The sequence below is a fragment of the Bufo bufo genome, chromosome 2, assembly GCF_905171765.1.
Source record: "Bufo bufo chromosome 2, aBufBuf1.1, whole genome shotgun sequence".
In the NCBI taxonomy this organism is placed as follows: Eukaryota; Metazoa; Chordata; class Amphibia; order Anura; family Bufonidae; genus Bufo; species Bufo bufo.
The window spans coordinates 1,546,222-1,572,395 of NC_053390.1; the positions used below are offsets into that span (position 1 = coordinate 1,546,222).

Sequence of the window (26,174 nt, forward strand, 5' to 3'; positions counted from 1 at the left end):
TATGGGTTTTGTTTTTACAGCGTTCCCTATGAGATAAAACTGACCTGTTCCCTTCATTCTCCGGTCAGTACGATTACAGCGATACCACATTTATATAGTTTTATGGGTTTTGTATTTACAGCGTTCCCTATGAGATAAAACCGACCTGTTCTCTTCATTCTCTGGGTCAGTACGATTACAGTGATATCACATTTATATAGTTTTATGGCTTTTGTATTTACAGCGTTCCCTATGAGATAAAACTGACCTGTTCTCTTCATTCTCCGGTCAGTATGATTACAGTGATACCACATTTATATAGTTTTATGGGTTTTGTGTTTACAGCGTTCCCTATGAGATAAATCTGACCTGTTCTCTTCATTCTCTGGGTCAGTACGATTACAGTGATATCACATTTATATAGTTTTATGGGTTTTGTATTTACAGCGTTCCCTATGAGATAAAACTGACCTGTTCTCTTTATTCTCCGGGTCAGTACGATTACACTGATACCACATTTATATAGTTTTATAGGTTTTGTATTTACAATGTTCCCTATGAGATAAAACTGACCTGTTCTCTTCATTCTCCGGGTCAGTACGATTACAGTGATACCACATTTATATAGTTTTATGGGTTTTGTATTTACAGCGTTCCCTATGAGATAAAACTGACCTGTTCTCTTCATTCTCCGGGTCAGTACGATTACAGTGATACCACATTTATATAGTTTATGGGTTTTGTTTTTACAGCGTTCCCTATGAGATAAAACTGACCTGTTCTCTTCATTCTCCGGGTCAGTACGATTACAGTGATATCACATTTATATAGTTTTATGGGTTGTGTTTACTGCGTTCCCTATGAGATAAAACTGACCTGTTCCCTTCATTCTCCGGTCAGTACGATTACAGTGATACCACATTTATATAGTTTTATGGGTTTTGTTTTTACAGCGTTCTCTATGAGATAAAACTGACCTGTTCTCTTCATTCTCCGGGTCAGTACGATTACAGTGATACCACATTTATATAGTTTTATGGGTTGTGTTTACTGCGTTCCCTATGAGATAAAACTGACCTGTTCTCTTCATTCTCCGGTCAGTACGATTACAGTGATACCACATTTATATAGTTTTATGGGTTTTGTTTTTACAGTGTTCCCTATGAGATAAAACTGACCTGTTCTCTTCATTCTCGGGGTCAGTACGATTACAGTGATATCACATTTATATAGTTTTATGGGTTTTGTTTTTACAGCGTTCCCTATGAGATAAAACTGTCCTGTTCTCTTCATTCTCTGGGTCAGTACGATTACAGAGATACCACATTTATATAGTTTTATGGGTTTTGTTTTTACAGCGTTCCCTATGAGATAAAACTGACCTGTTCTCTTCATTCTCCGGGTCAGTACGATTACAGTGATACCACATTTATATAGTTTTATGGGTTTTGTATTTACAGTGTTCCCTATGAGATAAATCTGACCTGTTCTCTTCATTCTCCGGTCAGTACGATTACAGAGATACCACATTTATATAGTTTATGGGTTTTGTTTTTACAGCGTTCCCTATGAGATAAAACTGACCTGTTCTCTTCATTCTCCGGGTCAGTACGATTACAGTGATACCACATTTATATAGTTTTATGGGTTTTGTTTTTACAGCGTTCCCTATGAGATAAAACTGACCTGTTCTCTTTATTCTCCGGGTCAGTACGATTACAGTGATACCACATTTATATAGTTTTATGGGTTGTGTTTTTACAGCGTTCCCTATGAGATAAAACTGTCCTGTTCCCTACATTCTCCAGGTCAGTACGATTACAGTGATACCACATTTATATAGTTTTATGGGTTGTGTTTTTACAGCGTTCCCTATGAGATAAAACTGTCCTGTTCCCTACATTCTCCAGGTCAGTACGATTACAGTGATACCACATTTATATAGTTTATGGGTTTTGTTTTTACAGCGTTCCCTATGAGATAAAACTGACCTGTTCCCTTCATTCTCCGGGTCAGTACGATTACAGTGATACCACATTTATATAGTTTATGGGTTTTGTTTTTACAGCGTTCCCTATGAGATAAAACTGACCTGTTCCCTTCATTCTCCGGTCGGTACGATTACAGTGATACCACATTTATATAGTTTTATGGGTGTTGTTTACAGCGTTCCCTATGAGATAAAACTGACCTGTTCTCATTCTCCGGGTCAGTACGATTACAGCGATACCACATTTATATAGTTTTATGGGTTTTGTTTTTACAGCGTTCCCTATGAGATAAAACTGTCCTGTTCCCTTCATTCTCCGGGTCAGTACGATTACAGTGATACCACATTTATATAGTTTATGGGTTTTGTTTTTACAGCGTTCCCTATGAGATAAAACTGACCTGTTCCCTTCATTCTCCGGTCAGTACGATTACAGCGATACCACATTTATATAGTTTTATGGGTTTTGTATTTACAGCGTTCCCTATGAGATAAAACCGACCTGTTCTCTTCATTCTCTGGGTCAGTACGATTACAGTGATATCACATTTATATCGTTTTATGGCTTTTGTATTTACAGCGTTCCCTATGAGATAAAACTGACCTGTTCTCTTCATTCTCCGGTCAGTATGATTACAGTGATACCACATTTATATAGTTTTATGGGTTTTGTGTTTACAGCGTTCCCTATGAGATAAATCTGACCTGTTCTCTTCATTCTCTGGGTCAGTACGATTACAGTGATATCACATTTATATAGTTTTATGGGTTTTGTATTTACAGCGTTCCCTATGAGATAAAACTGACCTGTTCTCTTTATTCTCCGGGTCAGTACGATTACACTGATACCACATTTATATAGTTTTATAGGTTTTGTATTTACAATGTTCCCTATGAGATAAAACTGACCTGTTCTCTTCATTCTCCGGGTCAGTACGATTACAGTGATACCACATTTATATAGTTTTATGGGTTTTGTATTTACAGCGTTCCCTATGAGATAAAACTGACCTGTTCTCTTCATTCTCCGGGTCAGTACGATTACAGTGATACCACATTTATATAGTTTATGGGTTTTGTTTTTACAGCGTTCCCTATGAGATAAAACTGACCTGTTCTCTTCATTCTCCGGGTCAGTACGATTACAGTGATATCACATTTATATAGTTTTATGGGTTGTGTTTACTGCGTTCCCTATGAGATAAAACTGACCTGTTCCCTTCATTCTCCGGTCAGTACGATTACAGTGATACCACATTTATATAGTTTTATGGGTTTTGTTTTTACAGCGTTCTCTATGAGATAAAACTGACCTGTTCTCTTCATTCTCCGGGTCAGTACGATTACAGTGATACCACATTTATATAGTTTTATGGGTTGTGTTTACTGCGTTCCCTATGAGATAAAACTGACCTGTTCTCTTCATTCTCCGGTCAGTACGATTACAGTGATACCACATTTATATAGTTTTATGGGTTTTGTTTTTACAGTGTTCCCTATGAGATAAAACTGTCCTGTTCTCTTCATTCTCGGGGTCAGTAAGATTACAGTGATATCACATTTATATAGTTTTATGGGTTTTGTTTTTACAGCGTTCCCTATGAGATAAAACTGTCCTGTTCTCTTCATTCTCTGGGTCAGTACGATTACAGAGATACCACATTTATATAGTTTTATGGGTTTTGTTTTTACAGCGTTCCCTATGAGATAAAACTGACCTGTTCTCTTCATTCTCCGGGTCAGTATGATTACAGTGATACCACATTTATATAGTTTTATGGGTTTTGTATTTACAGTGTTCCCTATGAGATAAATCTGACCTGTTCTCTTCATTCTCCGGTCAGTACGATTACAGAGATACCACATTTATATAGTTTATGGGTTTTGTTTTTACAGCGTTCCCTATGAGATAAAACTGACCTGTTCTCTTCATTCTCCGGGTCAGTACGATTACAGTGATACCACATTTATATAGTTTTATGGGTTTTGTTTTTACAGCGTTCCCTATGAGATAAAACTGACCTGTTCTCTTTATTCTCCGGGTCAGTACGATTACAGTGATACCACATTTATATAGTTTTATGGGTTGTGTTTTTACAGCGTTCCCTATGAGATAAAACTGTCCTGTTCCCTACATTCTCCAGGTCAGTACGATTACAGTGATACCACATTTATATAGTTTTATGGGTTGTGTTTTTACAGCGTTCCCTATGAGATAAAACTGTCCTGTTCCCTACATTCTCCAGGTCAGTACGATTACAGTGATACCACATTTATATAGTTTTATGGGTTTTGTTTTTATATTACATAAAATATATATTTTTCTGTACACCACTGTATGGGAGATATATATCTTATTTATTTATTTTTGGCCCCATGGGGATCCCAACAGGCAGTCATTAGATTGCCATTTATATTCACTAATGAATTTTGATCCATTGGTGAATACATAATTCGGTGTATTCCAGTGCAGTGCTGCCACCTTAGGCCTGAATTGTACTAGAAGCCTGGTAGAGGCTCAGGCCTATTACTACTAAAGAATGCCTTCTCCACACTTCTGGGTTTTTTGAGCTTTGTTTTTTTTTTACTAAGGCATCTGAGGGGTTAAATGTCTGTGATCTGTTATTGCAGATATTATCCCTGAGTGTGTGCTGTGTGAAATAGTAGGCACAGTGGCTATGGATTTAAAGACCTTACTGCCGACATATATAGTCATATTGCTGTAGGGAAATGGCTGCCAGCAGCGTATATTGGCCTAGAATGTAAGCAGGACTGATTGCCTCCGCTTGCAGAACTGCCCAGGGGGCCTGGAGGACTGGGTCTCACTACACAGGATGGTAGTTATGTGATCCTGCTTACGATATGCCATCAGGGCTGAGCAGCCTGACAGGATCGCTTACCAATATGTATTATAATGCAAGTGCACAACCCCTCATGTCCCGAGGCCACCAGTCCACACATTCTAGGACATGGTGGTGGTGGTTCTCCTGAGATCTAGTTCTTAGCAGTAGATGCAGCTTCGGCATGCTTTTCCTCCTGTAGTGCTGGCTACACCTCCTGCCATTCCAGATTGGTAGCTACCTTAGGTGATACGGGGAGAGTGCACTTTAATTGCTTTGTTAATGCCTCTTGGAGGCTCGTCGGTTTGAAGATATATGTCAAACAGTGTCGGTTTCATTACAGAAGAACAATTGGAAGATATATTGCTGTAAGAGATGAGCGAATTTCCTAAAATTTGTTTCAGGTCCAGTTAGAATTTTCTTTTTAATTCTATTTGGACCCAAATCAATTCTACACAAATGAACGTTTACTGGCTTCCAATACTCCTTGGCGCTCTCCATATGGGTTACCTCCCGATACTTAGTAGATCCATTTTCCCCTATGTTTTAATCCAGTAAGTTTTTGGTGGTAAATCACTCCTTTTTCATAGTAAGATTTTCCCCTCATGGCAGCTTCAAACTGTTCACTCATTCTTTTTTAATGATAAGATTTATTTATTTAATCTATTGCTGTGCTTGTGGCCCCACATAATGCTTTTCTGAGTTACTCCAGCTCTTTGTGGGTAACAACCATTTAGCAGAGCTGAGCAAAGGTAATTTGTCTGCCTGTGAGGCTTTGGTCTGGTACTATTTCTCCTCACAAGTATGCATGAGGAGTATCGTAGGACAGACAATGCTCCTCTGGATGTCTGGGAAAAATATAGGAAAATTACCACATCTTAGATCTGTTGGTGTCAGATAGGCTTAGGAAAGCCAATTTGAATATCTTTCCCAGAAATCGAGAGGCATTGCCTGGCCTACAGACTGGAAATCGTGGGTCAGTGTGCTCTTACCAGTGGAGAAATGTGAATGTTCAGTACGGGGGAGCGCTCAATAATCTGCAGATGTTGGGGCTTGTGGCTTCTGATGGGTCACTTGGTATTTCAGCCCCTGAGTAGTAGTAATGGGTGGAGAGAGCGGTGACAGACAGGAGGAAGTAAAGCGGAGCTCTGAGGGCCAAGGCCAGCCTCCAGTGCTCCTAGCTTATTATTAGCATGTTACTTGGTGGTACAGCCCCAGAGATGTATTTTGCAGTGTTGACAACTGGTGGAGGGAGAGGTGACAGGGACAGGAGGAGGTAACGTGGTGCTCCGAGGGCCCAGGATAACCCCCAGTACTCTTAGTCCTAGCTTATTATTCACATCTTAATAAAAGTTAGGATTCTCCGGACATCTGACTGCAGAAAGGGAGGTAGAGCTGATTGCAGCAGGATCCACCCTGCCAGGCAGTATATGTAGTGGTGCATCCTGGAGGTCCCAATCCTAGGGAGGCTGCAGGTGTGGTCCTGTGTACAGTGGTTGTCAGATGTCATCTGCCGATCTAGGTGTGGTTCTCCTATTCACTGATGTTTTCATTATTTTTCCTCCTTCCTTCTCCTAGCGGCCTCTGTTCTTCTGGAGGATCCAGAGAGGAGAAAGTACCTCATGAGTGGCTCTGTGGCTCCGGTAAAGAGCAGAAACGTGGTCCCTCATGATATTGGAGACCCTGGTAAGACCTGGCTGAGGTTTTAGCAGTTTCCAGCCTTTTTTCGGGGTCTCTATTATGTGCTGTTTTCTCCCTCCCTTCTTTTAGATGATCAACCGTGGCAGAAACTCAACGCCTATCTGATCCATGACACTGCCGACTGGAAGGACCTGAACCTCAAGTTTGTGCTGCAAGTGTATAGAGACTACCACATAACCAAGAACTCCACCTACCTAAGAGATATGTGGTCAGTCTGCAAGGTAAGTACACATACCACGTGACTAAGAGCTCCACCCACATAAGAGACATGTGACCAGTATGTGAGGTACATAGCACATGACTCAGAGCTCCACCTACCTAAGAGACATGTGGCCGGTTTGCCAGGTACAGAACATATGACTAAGAGCCCCGCCTACCTCAGATATGTGGCCAGTGTGCCGGGTAAGGACCACATGACTCAGAGCTCTGCCTACCTCAGATATGTGGCCAGTGTGCCAGGTAAGGACCACATGACTCAGAGCTCTGCCTACCTCAGATATGTGGCCAGTGTGCCAGGTAAGGACCACATGACTCAGAGCTCCGCCTACCTCAGATATGTGGCCAGAGTGCCAGGTAAGGACCACATAACTAAGAGCTCCGCCTACCTCAGATATGTGGCCAGAGTGCCAGGTAAGGACCACATAACTAAGAGCTCCGCCTACCTCAGATATGTGGCCAGTGTGCCAGGTAAGGACGACATAACTAAGAGCTCCGCCTACCTCAGATATGGGGCCAGAGTGCCAGGTAAGGACCACATAACAAAGAGCTCCGCCTACCTCAGACATGTGGCCAGTGTGCCAGGTAAGGACCACATGACTCAGAGCTCCACCTACCTCAGACATGTGGCCAGAGTGCCAGGTAAGGACCACATGACTCAGAGCTCCGCCTACCTCAGATATGGGGCCAGAGTGCCAGGTAAGGACCACATGACTCAGAGCTCCACCTACCTTAGATATGTGGCCAGAGTGCCAGGTAAGGACCACATGACTCAGAGCTCCGCCTACCTCAGATATGTGGCCAGTGTGCCAGGTAAGGACCACATGACTCAGAGCTCCGCCTACCTCAGATATGGGGCCAGAGTGCCAGGTAAGGACCACATAACAAAGAGCTCCGCCTACCTCAGACATGTGGCCAGTGTGCCAGGTAAGGACCACATGACTCAGAGCTCCGCCTACCTCAGACATGTGGCCAGAGTGCCAGGTAAGGACCACATGACTCAGAGCTCCATCTACCTCAGACATGTGGCCAGAGTGCCAGGTAAGGACCACATGACTAAGAGCTCCGCCTACCTCAGATATGTGGCCAGAGTGCCAGGTAAGGACCACATAACTAAGAGCTCCGCCTACCTCAGATATGTGGCCAGTGTGCCAGGTAAGGACCACATGACTCAGAGCTCCGCCTACCTCAGACATGTGGCCAGTGTGCCATGTAAGGACCACATGACTCAGAGCTCCACCTACCTCAGATATGTGGCCAGAGTGCCAGGTAAGGACCACATGACTCAGAGCTCCACCTACCTCAGACATGTGGCCAGAGTGCCATGTAAGGACCACATGACTCAGAGCTCCACCTACCTCAGATATGTGGCCAGAGTGCCATGTAAGGACCACATGACTAAGAGCTCCGCCTACCTCAGACATGTGGCCAGTGTGCCAGGTAAGGACCACATGACTCAGAGCTCCGCCTACCTCAGATATGTGGCCAGAGTGCCAGGTAAGGACCACATAACTAAGAGCTCCGCCTACCTCAGATATGTGGCCAGAGTGCCAGGTAAGGACCACATAACTAAGAGCTCCGCCTACCTCAGACATGTGGCCAGAGTGCCAGGTAATGACCACATGACTCAGAGCTCCGCCTACCTCAGATATGTGGCCAGTGTGCCAGGTAAGGACCACATGACTCAGAGCTCCGCCTACCTCAGATATGTGGCCAGTGTGCCAGGTAAGGACCACATGACTCAGAGCTCCACCTACCTCAGATATGTGGCCAGTGTGCCAGGTAAGGACCACATGACTCAGAGCTCCGCCTACCTCAGATATGTGGCCAGAGTGCCAGGTAAGGACCACATAACTAAGAGCTCCGCCTACCTCAGATATGTGGCCAGTGTGCCAGGTAAGAACCACATGACTCAGAGCTCCACCTACCTCAGACATGTGGCCAGAGTGCCAGGTAAGGACCACATGACTCGGAGTGGTGTCCTGATTGTGAGCTCTTCTCCCCCCTCAGGCTGTCATGGACACTGCGCTGAGGTTTGATCAGGACGGTGACGGGCTAATAGAGAACTCGGGGTTCGCCGATCAGACGTATGATGGTTGGGTGATGAGCGGGCCAAGGTGAGGAGGACATAGGGGGGCAGACCGCGTCCTTCTATCTGATCCTTATATGCACTGCACCTAATGACTGGGTTTATAGGTGTATAATGACGATGGGGGGCTGTAGTTTATAGGTGTATAATGACGATGGGGGGCTGTAGTTTATAGGTGTATAATGACGATGGGGGGCTGTAGTTTATAGGTGTATAATGACGGCGGAGGGCTGTAGTTTATAGGTGTATAATGACGATGGGGGGCTGTAGTTTATAGGTGTATAATGACGACGGGGGGCTGTAGTTTATAGGTGTATAATGACGGCGGAGGGCTGTAGTTTATAGGTGTATAATGACGTCGGAGGGCTGTAGTTTATAGGTGTATAATGACTGCGGAGGGCTGTAGTTTATAGGTGTATAATGACTATGGGGGGCTGTAGTTTATAGGTGTATAATGACGGCGGAGGGCTGTAGTTTATAGGTGTATAATGAGGGCGGAGGGCTGTAGTTTATAGGTGCATAATGACTATGGGGGGCTATAGTTTATAGGTGTATAATGACGATGGGGGGCTGTAGTTTATAGGTGTATAATGACGGCGGAGGGCTGTAGTTTATAGGTGTATAATGACGTTGGAGGGCTGTAGTTTATAGGTATATAATGACGGCGGAGGGCTGTAGTTTATAGGTGTATAATGACGGCGGAGGGCTGTAGTTTATAGGTGTATAATGACGGCGGAGGGCTGTAGTTTATAGGTGTATAATGACGGCGGAGGGCTGTAGTTTATAGGTGTATAATGACGATGGGGGGCTGTAGTTTATAGGTGTATAATGACGGCGGAGGGCTGTAGTTTATAGGTGTGTAATGATGGCGGAGGGCTGTAGTTTATAGGTGTATAATGACTATGGGGGGCTGTAGTTTATAGGTGCATCATGACGATGGGGGGCTGTAGTTTATAGGTGTATAATGACGGCGGGGGGCTGTAGTTTATAGGTGTATAATGACTATGGGGGGCTGTAGTTTATAGGTGTATAATGACAGCGGAGGGCTGTAGTTTATAGGTGTATAATGACTATGGGGGGCTGTAGTTTATAGGTGTATAATGACAGCGGAGGGCTGTAGTTTATAGGTGTATAATGACTATGGGGGGCTGTAGTTTATAGGTGTATAATGACGATGGGGGGCTGTAGTTTATAGGTGTATAATGACGATGGGGGGCTGTAGTTTATAGGTGTATAATGACGGCGGGGGGCTGTAGTTTATAGGTGTATAATGACGATGGGGGCTGTAGTTTATAGGTGTATAATGACGGCGGGGGGCTGTAGTTTATAGGTGTATAATGACGATGGGGGGCTGTAGTTTATAGGTGTATAATGACGGCGGGGGGCTGTAGTTTATAGGTGTATAATGACGGCGGGGGGCTGTAGTTTATAGGTGTATAATGACGGCGGAGGGCTGTAGTTTATAGGTGTATAATGACGGCGGGGGGCTGTAGTTTATAGGTGTATAATGACTATGGGGGGCTGTAGTTTATAGGTGTATAATGACGTTGGAGGGCTGTAGTTTATAGGTGTATAATGACGATGGGGGGCTGTAGTTTATAGGTGTATAATGACGATGGGGGGCTGTAGTTTATAGGTGCATCATGACGATGGGGGGCTGTAGTTTATAGGTGTATAATGACGGCGGAGGGCTGTAGTTTATAGGTGTATAATGACGGCGGGGGGCTGTAGTTTATAGGTGTATAATGACGATGGGGGCTGTAGTTTATAGGTGCATCATGACGATGGGGGGCTGCCCGGTGTAACATTTCCTCTGTTGCTCAGCTCGTACTGCGGGGGGCTCTGGTTGGCCGCCGTGTGTATGATGTGTCGGATGGCCGATGATCTTGAGGACAGAGAGGCACACAGCAAGTTCTCCAGTATTCTCACCCGAGGGAAGGAAGCCTTCGAGAAGCTCCTCTGGAACGGTAATGTCCCCGATCTGGTGGGGGGGGGGGGGATGGGTCTATTACTCAAAATGCTCTTATACAGGGACGTAGATAAATGCTCATGGGCCCTGGTGCAGGAGTTCAGCTTGGGCCCCCTTCCCTCAATGCTTTGTGGTCAGGGATGCACATAGCCTTCATGGTGCCTGAGCCCCCCAGCCCCCAATGCCAGATTCTGGAGCTAACCCCTTCCCTCCATCCAGAGGTGTAACTTAACCTTCATGCACCTTCTATAATTCCGGTGTCTCTGGATTCTGTGTGCAGTACTGTTACTATATGGAGAGGACGCACTAGTACTCGGGATACTGTCTGCAGTACTGTTACTATACGGAGAGGAGGTACTAGAACTCGGGGTACTGTCTGCAGTACTGTTACTATATGGAGAGGAGGTACTAGAACTCTGGGTACTGTATGCAGTACTGTTACTATATGGAAAGGAGGTACTAGAACTCAGGGTACTGTCTGCAGTACTGTTACTATACGGAGAGGAGGTACTAGAACTCGGGGTACTGTCTGCAGTACTGTTACTATACGGAGAGGAGGTACTAGAACTCAGGGTACTGTCTGCAGTACTGTTACTATATGGAGAGGAGGTACTAGAACTCGGGGTACTGTATGCAGTACTGTTACTATATGGAGAGGAGGTACTAGAACTCGGGGTACTGTCTGCAGTACTGTTACTATATGGTGAGGAGGTACTAGAACTCGGGGTACTGTATGCAGTACTGTTACTATATGGAGAGGAGGTACTAGAACTCAGGGTACTGTATGCAGTACTGTTACTATATGGAGAGGAGGTACTAGAACTCTGGGTACTGTATGCAGTACTGTTACTATATGGTGAGGAGGTACTAGAACTTGGGGTACTGTATGCAGTACTGTTACTATATGGAGAGGAGGTACTAGAACTCGGGGTACTGTCTGCATTACTGTTACTATATGGAGAGGAGGTACTAGAACTCAGGGTACTGTCTTCAGTACTGTTACTATACGGAGAGGAGGTACTAGAACTCAGGGTACTGTCTGCATTACTGTTACTATATGGAGAGGAGGTACTAGAACTCAGGGTACTGTCTGCATTACTGTTACTATATGGTGAGGAGGTACTAGAACTCGGGGTACTGTCTTCAGTACTGTTACTATACGGAGAGGAGGTACTAGAACTCAGGGTACTGTCTTCAGTACTGTTACTATACGGAGAGGAGGTACTAGAACTCAGGGTACTGTCTTCAGTACTGTTACTATACGGAGAGGAGGTACTAGAACTCAGGGTACTGTCTGCATTACTGTTACTATATGGAGAGGAGGTACTAGAACTCAGGGTACTGTCTACATTACTGTTACTATATGGAGAGGAGGTACTAGAACTCAGGGTACTGTCTTCAGTACTGTTACTATACGGAGAGGAGGTACTAGAACTCAGGGTACTGTCTGCAGTACTGTTACTATATGGAGAGGAGGTACTAGAACTCGGGGTACTGTCTGCAGTACTGTTACTATATGGAGAGGAGGTTCTAGAACTCGGGGTACTGTCTGCAGTACTGTTACTATATGGAGAGGAGGTACTAGAACTCGGGGTACTGTCTGCAGCACTGTTACTATATGAGAGGAGGTACTAGAACTCAGGGTACTGTCTGCATTACTGTTACTATATGGTGAGGAGGTACTAGAACTCGGGGTACTGTCTTCAGTACTGTTACTATACGGAGAGGAGGTACTAGAACTCAGGGTACTGTCTTCAGTACTGTTACTATACGGAGAGGAGGTACTAGAACTCAGGGTACTGTCTGCAGTACTGTTACTATATGGAGAGGAGGTACTAGAACTCGGGGTACTGTCTGCAGTACTGTTACTATATGGAGAGGAGGTTCTAGAACTCGGGGTACTGTCTGCAGTACTGTTACTATATGGAGAGGAGGTACTAGAACTCGGGGTACTGTCTGCAGCACTGTTACTATATGAGAGGAGGTACTAGAACTCAGGGTACTGTCTGCATTACTGTTACTATATGGTGAGGAGGTACTAGAACTCGGGGTACTGTCTGCAGTACTGTTACTATACGGAGAGGAGGTACTAGAACTCGGGGTACTGTTACTATACGGAGAGGAGGTACTAGAACTCAGGGTACTGTCTGCAGTACTGTTACTATACGGAGAGGAGGTACTAGAACTCAGGGTACTGTCTGCAGTACTGTTACTATATGGAGAGGAGGTACTAGAACTCAGGGTACTGTCTGCAGTACTGTTACTATATGGAGAGGAGGTACTAGAACTCGGGGTACTGTCTGCAGTACTGTTACTATATGGTGAGGAGGTACTAGAACTCGGGGTACTGTATGCAGTACTGTTACTATATGGAGAGGAGGTACTAGAACTCGGGGTACTGTATGCAGTACTGTTACTATATGGAGAGGAGGTACTAGAACTCGGGATACTGTCTGCAGTACTGTTACTATATGGTGAGGAGGTACTAGAACTTGGGGTACTGTATGCAGTACTGTTACTATATGGAGAGGAGGTACTAGAACTCGGGGTACTGTCTGCATTACTGTTACTATATGGAGAGGAGGTACTAGAACTTGGGGTACTGTCTGCAGTACTGTTACTATATGGAGAGGAGGTTCTAGAACTCGGGGTACTGTCTGCAGTACTGTTACTGTATGGAGAGGAGGTACTAGAACTCAGGGTACTGTCTGCAGTACTGTTACTGTATGGAGAGGAGGTACTAGAACTCAGGGTACTGTCTGAAGTACTGTTACTATATGGAGAGGAGGTACTAGAACTCGGGGTACTGTCTGCAGTACTGTTACTATACGGAGAGGAGGTACTAGAACTCGGGATACTGTCTGCAGTACTGTTACTATATGGTGAGGAGGTACTAGAACTTGGGGTACTGTATGCAGTACTGTTACTATATGGAGAGGAGGTACTAGAACTCGGGGTACTGTCTGCATTACTGTTACTATATGGAGAGGAGGTACTAGTACTTGGGGTACTGTCTGCAGTACTGTTACTATATGGAGAGGAGGTTCTAGAACTCGGGGTACTGTCTGCAGTACTGTTACTGTATGGAGAGGAGGTACTAGAACTCAGGGTACTGTCTGCAGTACTGTTACTGTATGGAGAGGAGGTACTAGAACTCAGGGTACTGTCTGCAGCACTGTTACTATATGAGAGGAGGTACTAGAACTCGGGGTACTGTCTGCAGTACTGTTACTATATGGAGAGGAGGTACTAGAACTCGGGGTACTCTCTCTTTCACAGACAGGAGATGCTTGCCTTTTACTATTATACTCTTTCTTCTACCAGGAAAGTACTACAACTACGACTGTGGGGAGCAGTCCTACTATAACAGTGTCATGTCCGACCAGTGTGCCGGGCAGTGGTTCCTCCGAGCGAGCGGCCTGGGCCATGGACAGAACGAGGTATGCAGTATGGGTGGGGGAACGCTCCCTGGATGTTGCTGAAGCCTCTCCCCTGGACCTCATTCGTTACTTCCTCCTGCAGGTGTTCCCCTCTGCTCATGTGCTCAGTGCCTTGCAAACCATCTATGAATTAAATGTGAAGAAGTTTGCAGATGGTCGGATGGGAGCGGTGAACGGAATGCGTCCCGACGGCACTGTCGACACATCCAGTGTACAGTCGGACGAGGTCTGGATCGGAGTAGTATACGGACTGGCTGCCACCATGATTCACGAGGTATTACAAGAACTCTCATCTCTCTGGTGTTGGGCCCTGGGCTACCACAGGTCACCACTGCAGGTTAATGGAAACCCATCTGTTACCTGAAGGTTCACTGGTGAGATCCGGCTAGATGCAGGTCCTCACGACTGGGTTTACTTATCTTATCATTGTTATAGGGGGTTCACTTACTTTAGGGTCCAGTTTAATAACCAGTAGCCTACCCACTGAGCTATAGAGTCACCTACCTGTGTGACACCTTAGCCTCCAGCATTTCACGCTCAGCTATGGACTTTCTTTGGCTGTGATTAGCATACAAATACACAGTATATCTATAAGTCATTCTGACTTTGACCTTGACCTATGAAGAATGTCAGGGTCAGGTGTCAGAGTCAGTATTGTGCCTCACACGGACATTATTCTGATACTTGACTACATCTGACCATGTCCTAATATGTAGCGTACATCCAGAACACAGCCAGACACCACTAAACCTTCAATGAGGCGGTGCCTGCAGTTATATCATATCGCATGCTAAAACAGTCTGCAGGCGGTACAGATCCTGAGTTACATCCTGTATTATACTCCAGAGCTGCACTCACTGTTCTGCTGGTGCAGTCACTGTGTACATACATTACTTATCCTGTACTGATCCTGAGTTACATCCTGTGTTATACTCCAGAGCTGCACTCACTATTCTGCTGGTGCAGTCACTGTGTACATACATTACTTATCCTGTACTGATCCTGAGTTACATCCTGTATTATACTCCAGAGCTGCACTCACTATTCTGCTGGTGCAGTCACTGTGTACATACATTACTTATCCTATACTGATCCTGAGTTACATCCTGTATTATCCTCCAGAGCTGCACTCACTATTCTGCTGGTGCAGTCACTGTGTACATACATTACTTATCCTGCACTGATCCTGAGTTACATCCTGTATTATACTCCAGAGCTGCACTCACTATTCTGCTGGTGCAGTCACTGTGTACATACATTACTTATCCTGTACTGATCCTGAGTTACATCCTGTATTATACTCCAGAGCTGCACTCACTATTCTGCTGGTGTAGTCACTGTGTACATACATTACTTATCCTGTACTGATCCTGAGTTACATCCTGTATTATACTCCAGAGCTGCACTCACTATTCTGCTGGTGCAGTCACTGTGTACATACATTACTTATCCTGTACTGATCCTGAGTTACATCCTGTATTATCCTCCAGAGCTGTACTCACTATTCTGCTGGTGCAGTCACTGTGTACATACATTACTTATCCTGTACTGATCCTGAGTTACATCCTGTATTATACTCCAGAGCTGCACTCACTATTCTGCTGGTGCAGTCACTGTGTACATACATTACTTATCCTGTACTGATCCTCAGTTACATCCTGTATTATACTCCGGAGCTGCACTCACTATTCTGCTGGTACAGTCACTGTGTACATACATTACTTATCCTGTACTGATCCTGAGTTATATCCTGTATTATACTCCGGAGCTGCACTCACTATTCTGCTGGTGCAGTCACTGTGTACATACATTACTTATCCTGTACTGATCCTCAGTTACATCCTGTATTATACTCCAGAGCTGCACTCACTATTCTGCTGGTGCAGTCACTGTGTACATACATTACTTATCCTGTACTGATCCTGAGTTACATCCTGTATTATACTCCAGAGCTGCACTCACTATTCTGCTGGTGCAGTCACTGTGTACATACATTACTTATCCTGTACTGATCCCGAGTTACATCCTGTATTATACTCCAGAGCTGCACTCACTATTCTGCTGGTGCAGTCACTGTGTACATACATTACTTATCCTGTACTGATCCTGAGTTACATCCTGTATTATACCCCAGAGCTGCACTCACTATTCTGCTGGTGCAGTCACTGTGTACATACATTACTTATCCTGTGCTGATCCTGAGTTACATCCTGTATTATACTCCAGAGCTGCACTCACTGTTCTGCTGGTGCAGTCACTGTGTACATATATTAATTATCCTGTACTGATCCTGAGTTACATCCTGTATTATACTCCAGAGCTGCACTCACTATTCTGCTGGTGCAGTCACTGTGTACATACATCACTTATCCTGTACTGTACTCCAGAGCTGCACTCACTATTCTGCTGGTGCAGTCACTGTGTACATACATTACTTATCCTGTACTGATCCTGAGTTACATCCTGTATTATACTCCAGAGCTGCACTCACTATTCTGCTGGTGCAGTCACTGTGTACATACATTACTTATCCTGTACTGATCCTGACTTACATCCTATATTATACTCCAGAGCTGCACTCACTATTCTGCTGGTGCAGTCACTGTGTACATACATTACTTATCCTGTACTGATCCTGAGTTACATCCTGTATTAAACTCCAGAGCTGCACTCACTATTCTGCTGGTGCAGTCACTGTGTACATACATTACTTATCCTGTACTGATCCTGAGTTACATCCTGTATTATACTCCAGAGCAGCACTCACTATTCTGCTGGTGCAGTCACTGTGTACATACATTACTTATCCTGTACTGATCCTGAGTTACATCCTGTATTATACTCCAGAGCTGCACTCACTATTCTGCTGGTGCAGTCACTGTGTACATACATTACTTATCCTGTACTGATCCTGAGTTACATCCTGTATTATACTCCGGAGCTGCACTCACTATTCTGCTGGTGCAGTCACTGTGTACATACATTACTTATCCTGTACTGTACTCCAGAGCTGCACTCACTATTCTGCTGGTGCAGTCACTGTGTACATACATTACTTATCCTATACTGATCCTGAGTTACATCCTGTATTTCTTTTACTAAAATTTTAAAAACATAAATAAATACAGAAATCGCACCAAAACATAACACAAAACCAAACCAAATATACAGGACATAATGCTCCTCAGCAGGGTACAGACAGCACCAACTATGCACAGGATTTACAATTTCAGTATTAATGTACTAACCTTCCTGATCCGGTTGCACCTACCTACACACTGCAAAATACAACTAAAAACTTAAAAAAATACCACACACCAACACCCCAAAACAACACACATATAAAAGATGTTTTCCTTTTTGGGCCTGGAGCTGGTCCCGCATCCCATGACCCCAGTACATGATAACAGATGTCCATGAACCAGCCCAAAGGTCCCATAGAACCCTCCCCCATTTACCCACCACCCAACCTAACATTACACCCAACAACTCAAATTATAAAATATGTAGTAACATAGTTTATCTAACATAGTACATAAGGCTGAAAAAAGCCCTCTGTCCACCCAGTTCGGCCTGTCATCCTGCAAGTTGATCCAGAGTAAGGCAAAAAAACAACAGCTGTGAGGTAGAAGCCAATTTTCCTCACTTTAGCGGAAAAAATTCCTTCCCGACTCCAATCAGGCATCAGAATAACTCCCTGGATCAACGACCCCCCCTCTAGTAGCTATAGCCTGTAATATTATTACACTCCAGGAATACATCCAGGCCCCTTCCTTCAGAAGTAGAAGTCCTGATATAAGTTAGTGGTTGTACAGACCACCTCTCAGAGATGTCTCCAGTTTCAGAATTTCATCCCACTTCAGGCTGCAAATTGAGCATGAATCCCGCCCAAACACTGTGCCGGCACCCCCAGATACCAGCTGCCACCCCCGCCATTATCCTTGTACACATTAAGAGAGGTGTCACCCAGGCGGGTGAGATAGAGCGACCCGCGACAGTACAGTTTGTGAGCGGTGAGAGCGACCCGCGACAGTACAGTTTGTGAGCGGTGAGAGCGACCGCGACAGTACAGTTTGTGAGAGGTGAGAGCGACCCCGACAGTACAGTTTGTGAGAGGTGAGAGCGACCCCGACAGTACAGTTTGTGAGAGGTGAGAGCGACCCCCGACAGTACAGTTTGTGAGAGGTGAGAGCGACCCGCGACAGTACAGTTTGTGAGAGGTGAGAGCGACCCCCGACAGTACAGTTTGTGAGAGGTGAGAGCGACCCCCGACAGTACAGTTTGTGAGCGGTGAGAGCGACCGCGACAGTACAGTTTGTGAGAGGTGAGAGCGACCCCGACAGTACAGTTTGTGAGAGGTGAGAGCGACCGCGACAGTACAGTTTGTGAGAGGTGAGAGCGACCCGCGACAGTACAGTTTGTGAGAGGTGAGAGCGACCCGCGACAGTACAGTTTGTGAGAGGTGAGAGCGACCCCTGACAGTACAGTTTGTGAGAGGTGAGAGCGACCCCCGACAGTACAGTTTGTGAGAGGTGAGAGCGACCCGCGACAGTACAGTTTGTGAGAGGTGAGAGCGACCCCCGACAGTACAGTTTGTGAGAGGTGTCACCCGAGCAGGAGAGAGAGCGACTCCGACAGTACAGTTTGTGAGAGGTGAGAGCGACCCCGACAGTACAGTTTGTGAGAGGTGAGAGCGACCCCGACAGTACAGTTTGTGAGAGGTCAGAGCGACCCCCGACAGTACAGTTTGTGAGAGGTGAGAGCGACCCCCGACAGTACAGTTTGTGAGAGGTGAGAGCGACCCCCGACAGTACAGTTTGTGAGAGGTGAGAGCGACCCCCGACAGTACAGTTTGTGAGAGGTGAGAGCGACCCCCGACAGTACAGTTTGTGAGAGGTGAGAGCGACCCGCGACAGTACAGTTTGTGAGAGGTGAGAGCGACCCGCGACAGTACAGTTTGTGAGAGGTGAGAGCGACCCGCGACAGTACAGTTTTTGAGAGGTGAGAGCGACCCGCGACAGTACAGTTTGTGAGAGGTGAGAGCGACCCCTGACAGTACAGTTTGTGAGAGGTGAGAGCGACCCCCGACAGTACAGTTTGTGAGAGGTGAGAGCGACCCGCGACAGTACAGTTTGTGAGCGGTGAGAGCGACCGCGACAGTACAGTTTGTGAGAGGTGAGAGCGACCCCGACAGTACAGTTTGTGAGAGGTGAGAGCGACCGCGACAGTACAGTTTGTGAGAGGTGAGAGCGACCCCGACAGTACAGTTTGTGAGAGGTGAGAGCGACCCCGACAGTACAGTTTGTGAGAGGTGAGAGCGACCCCCGACAGTACAGTTTGTGAGAGGTGAGAGCGACCCCCGACAGTACAGTTTGTGAGAGGTGAGAGCGACCCCCGACAGTACAGTTTGTGAGAGGTGAGAGCGACCCCCGACAGTACAGTTTGTGAGAGGTGAGAGGTGTCACCCGAGCAGGAGAGAGAGCGACTCCGACAGTACAGTTTGTGAGAGGTGAGAGCGACCCCGACAGTACAGTTTGTGAGAGGTGAGAGCGACCCCGACAGTACAGTTTGTGAGAGGTCAGAGCGACCCCCGACAGTACAGTTTGTGAGAGGTGAGAGCGACCCGCGACAGTACAGTTTGTGAGAGGTGAGAGCGACCCCCGACAGTAGTTTGTGAGAGGTGAGAGCGACCCCCGACAGTACAGTTTGTGAGAGGTGAGAGCGACCCCCGACAGTACAGTTTGTGAGAGGTGAGAGCGACCCCCGACAGTACAGTTTGTGAGAGGTGAGAGCGACCCCCGACAGTACAGTTTGTGAGAGGTGAGAGCGACCCGCGACAGTACAGTTTGTGAGAGGTGAGAGCGACCCACGACGGTACAGTTTGTGAGAGGTGAGAGCGACCCGCGACGGTACAGTTTGTGAGAGGTGAGAGCGACCCGCGACAGTACAGTTTGTGAGAGGTGAGAGCGACCCGCGACAGTACAGTTTGTGAGAGGTGAGAGCGACCCGCGACAGTACAGTTTGTGAGAGGTGAGAGCGACCCGCGACAGTACAGTTTGTGAGAGGTGTCACCCGAGCAGGAGAGAGAGCGACCCCGACAGTACAGTGTGTGAGAGGTGAGAGCGACCCGCGACAGTACAGTGTGTGAGAGGTGAGAGCGACCCGCGACAGTACAGTTTGTGAGAGGTGAGAGCGACCCGCGACAGTACAGTTTGTGAGAGGTGTCACCCGAGCAGGAGAGAGAGCGACCCCGACAGTACAGTTTGTGAGAGGTGAGAGCGACCCGCGACAGTACAGTGTGTGAGAGCGACCCGCGACAGTACAGTGTGTGAGAGGTGTCACCCGAGCAGGAGAGAGAGAGCGACCCCGACAGTACAGTTTGTGAGAGGTGAGAGCGACCCCCGACAGTACAGTATGTGAGAGGTGAGAGCGACCCCAACAGTACAGTTTGTGAGAGGTGAGAGCGACCCCAACAGTACAGTTTGTGAGAGGTGAGAGCGACCCCGACAGTACAGTTTGTGAGAGGTGAGAGCGACCCCCGACAGTACAGTGTGTGAGAGGTGAGAGCGACCCCGACAGTACAGTGTGTGAGAGGTGAGAGCGACCCGCGACAGTACAGTGTGTGAGAGGTGTCACCCGAGCAGGAGAGAGAGCGACCCCGACAGTACAGTTTGTGAGAGCGACCCCCGACAGTACAGTTTGTGAGAGCGACCCCCGACAGTACAGTGTGTGAGAGGTGACAGTGACCCCGACAGTACAGTGTGTGAGAGGTGACAGTGACCCCGACAGTACAGTATGAGAGGAGAGATCGACCCCGACAGTACAGGGTGAGAGGTGTCACCCGAGCAGGAGAGAAAAAGCACCCACAATAGTACAGTGTGAGGTGTCCCTTTCCTTCTCTTACACCATTCATACTAAGGCTTCTTTTTTTCCGTTTATGTTCCATTTTTGGCGTTCCGTATACAGAACCATTCATTTCAATGAAGCTACTCCGTATGTCTTCTGTTTCCGTATTTCCGTTCCGTTCAAACATAGAACATGTCCTATTATTGCCGCATAATGGTCTATTATTGCCGCATAATGGATAAGGATAGTACTGCTCTATTAGGGGCCAGCTGTTCCGTTCTGCAAAAAACAGAATGCACACTGATGTTATCCGTATTTTTTCGGACCGCAAAATACAGTAAAATACATACGGTCGTGTATGTATCACATGTGGTCTGACACCATCTCCCGTGTGTATCCCATGTGTGGTCCGACACCACCTCTAGTGTTTAGTGTGACACTGTGTCTTGTGTGCGGTCTGACTATGCCCCGTGTGTTTCCCAGGTGCGGTCTGACACCGCATCCCGTGTGTGTTTCCCATGTGCGGTCTGACACCGCATCCCGTGTGTTTCCCATGTGCGGTCTGACACCGCATCCCGTGTGTTTCTCATGTGCGGTCTGACACCACATCCCGTGTGTTTCCCATGTGTGAACTGACACCGCATCCCGTGTGTGTTTCCCATGTGCGGTCTGACACCGCATCCCGTGTGTTTCCCATGTGCGGTCTGACTCTATGCCCCGTGTGTTTCCCATGTGCGGTCTGACACCGCATCCCGTGTGTGTTTCCCATGTGCGGTCTGACACCGCATCCCGTGTGTGTTTCCCAGGTGCGGTCTGACACCGCATCCCGTGTGTGTTTCCCAGGTGCGGTCTGACACCGCATCCCGTGTGTGTTTCCCATGTGCGGTCTGACACCGCATCCCGTGTGTGTTTCCCATGTGCGGTCTGACACCGCATCCCGTGTGTGTTTCCCATGTGCGGTCTGACACCGCATCCCGTGTGTTTCCCATGTGCGGTCTGACACCGCATCCCGTGTGTGTTTCCCATGTGCGGTCTGACACCGCATCCCGTGTGTTTCCCAGGTGCGGTCTGACACCGCATCCCGTGTGTTTCCCATGTGCGGTCTGACACCGCATCCCGTGTGTTTCCCATGTGCGGTCTGACACCGCATCCCGTGTGTTTCTCATGTGCGGTCTGACACCACATCCCGTGTGTTTCCCATGTGTGAACTGACACCGCATCCCGTGTGTGTTTCCCATGTGCGGTCTGACACCGCATCCCGTGTGTTTCCCATGTGCGGTCTGACTCTATGCCCCGTGTGTTTCCCATGTGCGGTCTGACACCGCATCCCGTGTGTGTTTCCCATGTGCGGTCTGACACCGCATCCCGTGTGTGTTTCCCAGGTGCGGTCTGACACCGCATCCCGTGTGTGTTTCCCAGGTGCGGTCTGACACCGCATCCCGTGTGTGTTTCCCATGTGCGGTCTGACACCGCATCCCGTGTGTGTTTCCCATGTGCGGTCTGACACCGCATCCCGTGTGTGTTTCCCATGTGCGGTCTGACACCGCATCCCGTGTGTTTCCCATGTGCGGTCTGACACTGCATCCCGTGTGTGTTTCCCATGTGCGGTCTGACACCGCATCCCGTGTGTGTTTCCCAGGTGTGGTCTGACACCGCATCCCGTGTGTGTTTCCCATGTGCGGTCTGACACCGCATCCCGTGTGTGTTTCCCATGTGCGGTCTGACACTGCATCCCGTGTGTGTTTCCCATGTGCGGTCTGACACCGCATCCCGTGTGTGTTTCCCAGGTGTGGTCTGACACCGCATCCCGTGTGTGTTTCCCATGTGCGGTCTGACACCGCATCCCGTGTGTGTTTCCCAGGTGTGGTCTGACACCGCATCCCGTGTGTGTTTCCCATGTGCGGTCTGACACCGCATCCCGTGTGTGTTTCCCAGGTGTGGTCTGACACCGCATCCCGTGTGTGTTTCCCAGGTGCGGTCTGACACCGCATCCCGTGTGTTTCCCATGTGCGGTCTGACACCGCATCCCGTGTGCGTTTCCCATGTGCGGTGTGTGTGAGATTCATGCTCACCCTCTGTCATATTGCATTTCAGGGCCTGGTGGAGGAAGGCTTGAAGACGGCAGAAGGTTGTTACCGCACGGTCTGGGAGCGCCTGGGCATGTCCTTCCAGACCCCGGAGGCATACTGCGAGAAGGAGATCTACCGCTCCCTGGCATACATGCGACCACTGAGTATCTGGGCAATGCAGCTGGCACTGGCGGAGAAGGCCGGAGCGCAGAAGACCTCTGACTGAATATCGACACCTCATTCCCATCAGGACCCTCTGTATTCATGCCCCACAGTGTTTAGGGTAGATCACATGACCTCTGGGGGGCGGTCACATGATTTCCGACATTATATCATCTACCTCCTTCCTACCCCTTGGAGGCGCTGCTGGGACTTGTGTAGCAATCACTGAAGACACGGACAATGAAGTCGGGGTCTCCGACTGGTATTATTTATGTTTGATGAGAAATACTACAGCAGTGGATGAGATGACTACTACTCCCAGTGTTCAGGGACCTTACACCAGAGTATTACACCCCCTGCTGTATACCCCACTCTAGTATTACTGCATCTCTTCTCCACATCTGCCTCCTGTCGTGGGGTTTTACATTTGGCTGCCGGCGCATGACAGCCTAGTCTGAACAGAGGCCACTGCACCCTGGTTTGGTTTTAGTAAAATCAGCTGGTTTGGTTTTTTTTGTGCCGGTGGTCCCTGGTTGACACTTCTGAAGGCCACGGATCCAAATCGCTGCCATGGTGGTGATCACATGACCAAGGTGCCGGTGGTCCCAGTGCTGGTCTCTAGCTATGACCATGATGCTGGAGTCACCTGTGTGGGTTACAGTCAGGGATTGGTCACCATGACAAGTGATCTGCCCCCACCCGAGCAGGACCCAGCGTCCCACAAACCATTCTAGAAAGGTTCTTGATATCTGGAATGAAGGATGAGGTCTGGAGAGGCAGCAATCTGCTAGACTGGAGCCAGTGGAGAACCTGGAGGTGCGCAGTCCATATGAATTACACACCAGTTGCCGTCAGTATTCGGGGCAGATGTCCCAGCAGCTGCGCTATTCCTGCACGTGATGACGAGATAGCACTGGGCTGCACGTACTAGCCAAGACAGGATAGAGGGAGACTTGCCCATAGCAACCAATCAGAGCTCACCTTTCACAGCTTCTTTGGAAAATAAAAGGTGGAATCTGATTGGTTGCTGTGGGCACCTAAGCCAGTTCTATGTTACACCAGTTTGATAAATGACCCCAATAATGGGTCTGTGCCAAAAATCTGTCTAAAAAGTGCCGCAGATTGGCACGTCTAGGCTTTCTCTTATCCAAGGTGGTAGGACCTAAGATGCATCATTCTGTGCCGCAATTCTGGTGTAAAAAACCTGGGTAAGCCAATCTATAGTCGGTCAGCAAACAGTGCCTGAGCCCCTGTGCTAGACTGCTGGGGTAAACCTAGTAAATCTGCCCCACTGGACCGAAGAACGTTAGCTGAAGCTAAAAGGAAGGTTACTCGGCAGTCAGGAACGAGCTCTTACCAATCCCAGGAGCCGCCTATCTGCAGAGTCAGCACTGGTCAGATCCATCCTAAAAGGCACCGAAGATGACTCCTTGTCTTAGCTCTCCAGGCTTTCGTCCGTTACACATGGTGCATGGCGTTTCTCCATCCAGGTTCTTTATATGAAATGTCACGCTGGAGATGCCAAGAAGTGGAAAAGGCAGAAACATCTCTGAATCCCTGCACAACCTGTATCAGAACGCTCTCATGATCCGTCATGGGAGAAATGAACACAATGAACCATTTAAAGGGGTGGTTTACCTTTGGGAACTTTCTGCCAGACCAGTGGAGGGAAACGTGCTCCCCTGCTCCCACTGCTGGATGCTAGCTCCTACCACGTGTTGGTCCTGCTCTTTTTGACGTGGGTCAGGTATGTCTCTGCAGCCGATTACTTGCTGCCACGGCGTTGTGTCCCTCAAGCATCACATCAGTCATGTGACCACCAAGGCCAGTCATTGGTTGCAGCTCCACACATGACTCGCGTCAGGCCGGATGTTGACAAGTGAGACCATAGTGCGGGGGAGCAGGTGAGTATGCTTCCCTCCACAGGACCCTCAAAAGTCAACCACTCCTTCAAGGCTTTTATGAGAAGTATGATACATGCTTGTCAGTCTCCTAAAGCCACAAAGTAGTTATAAACGACTGCTGCTTCTCTGACAAAAGCTATGGGACAGGCTGTAAGCTAACCCTGCAGGAGGCTGCCTCCAGGCAGTTGGCAAGTCAAAGGCTTTGGCCTTCATGAACACCGCGAGCCAATTGAGATATTGGCGGATCTTGCCATAATGTACGATGCTTGTGAGGAGTGCGCCATCCCTTCTTTACAGAGACAAGACAGAGGCTGAAACTCAGCACATGACATAGGGGAACTGTAAAGCCAGGGGCGATTCCCTGGTATTCCTCCGTTAACCGCTAAACAGGGATATGGACTTTGCTGCAGGAAGCCAACCAGGCTGCAACCCTCCGAGTAGAAACTGGTACGAAGCATTGGAGAAGTAGACAATACTCTTAGGATCAGGGCAGGAAGAGTACGTACATATCCCTAATACAAATCCCAGGGCAGGCAGTGTGGGATCAGAGTCAGTAAACAGGCAGAAAAAGCACACATTTACTAGGACGAGCAAACACTAGAATACCTAATGCTTAGGCTAGGGGTAGGCAACCTCCGGCACTCCAGCTGTTGTAAAACTACAGCTCCCAGCATGCATACTTGCTCTTCTGCTCTCAGAACTCCCATAGAAATAGAGCATGCTGGGATTTGTAGTTTCACAACAGCGGAAGTGCCGAAGGTTGCTGACCAGTGGCTTAGGCAATGAGGTGCAGCAACCAACCCAGCTAAATGGGAAGGCTGGTCAGCACCTCCGGCAGCTGGACAGAGAAACTGGAAGATTTTTTTTCTTTTCAGCCTTCGGAATTGATGAGCGCTTACAGCGTGTTTTTACCCATATGTTTTCAGGGTCTTCAGGACAGCCGCACTTCGTGTTGTGCTGTGATGGTGC

General features: G+C 47.5%; 1 protein-coding gene across 1 annotated transcript in view; it reads left to right on the forward strand.

Annotated features, from left to right (window-relative positions):
- GBA2 (glucosylceramidase beta 2) overlaps nt 1-25,763 on the forward strand; it is a 121,758-nt gene extending 95,995 nt beyond the window's left edge. Inside the window, 7 exon segments of the mRNA XM_040420669.1 lie at nt 6,388-6,495; nt 6,580-6,731; nt 8,737-8,843; nt 10,640-10,782; nt 14,109-14,224; nt 14,307-14,498; nt 23,165-25,763. Of these exon segments, the coding sequence (XP_040276603.1) occupies nt 6,388-6,495; nt 6,580-6,731; nt 8,737-8,843; nt 10,640-10,782; nt 14,109-14,224; nt 14,307-14,498; nt 23,165-23,365 (1,019 nt within the window). The 3' untranslated portion in view covers nt 23,366-25,763.
- Nucleotides 25,764-26,174: the final 411 nt, after the last annotated feature.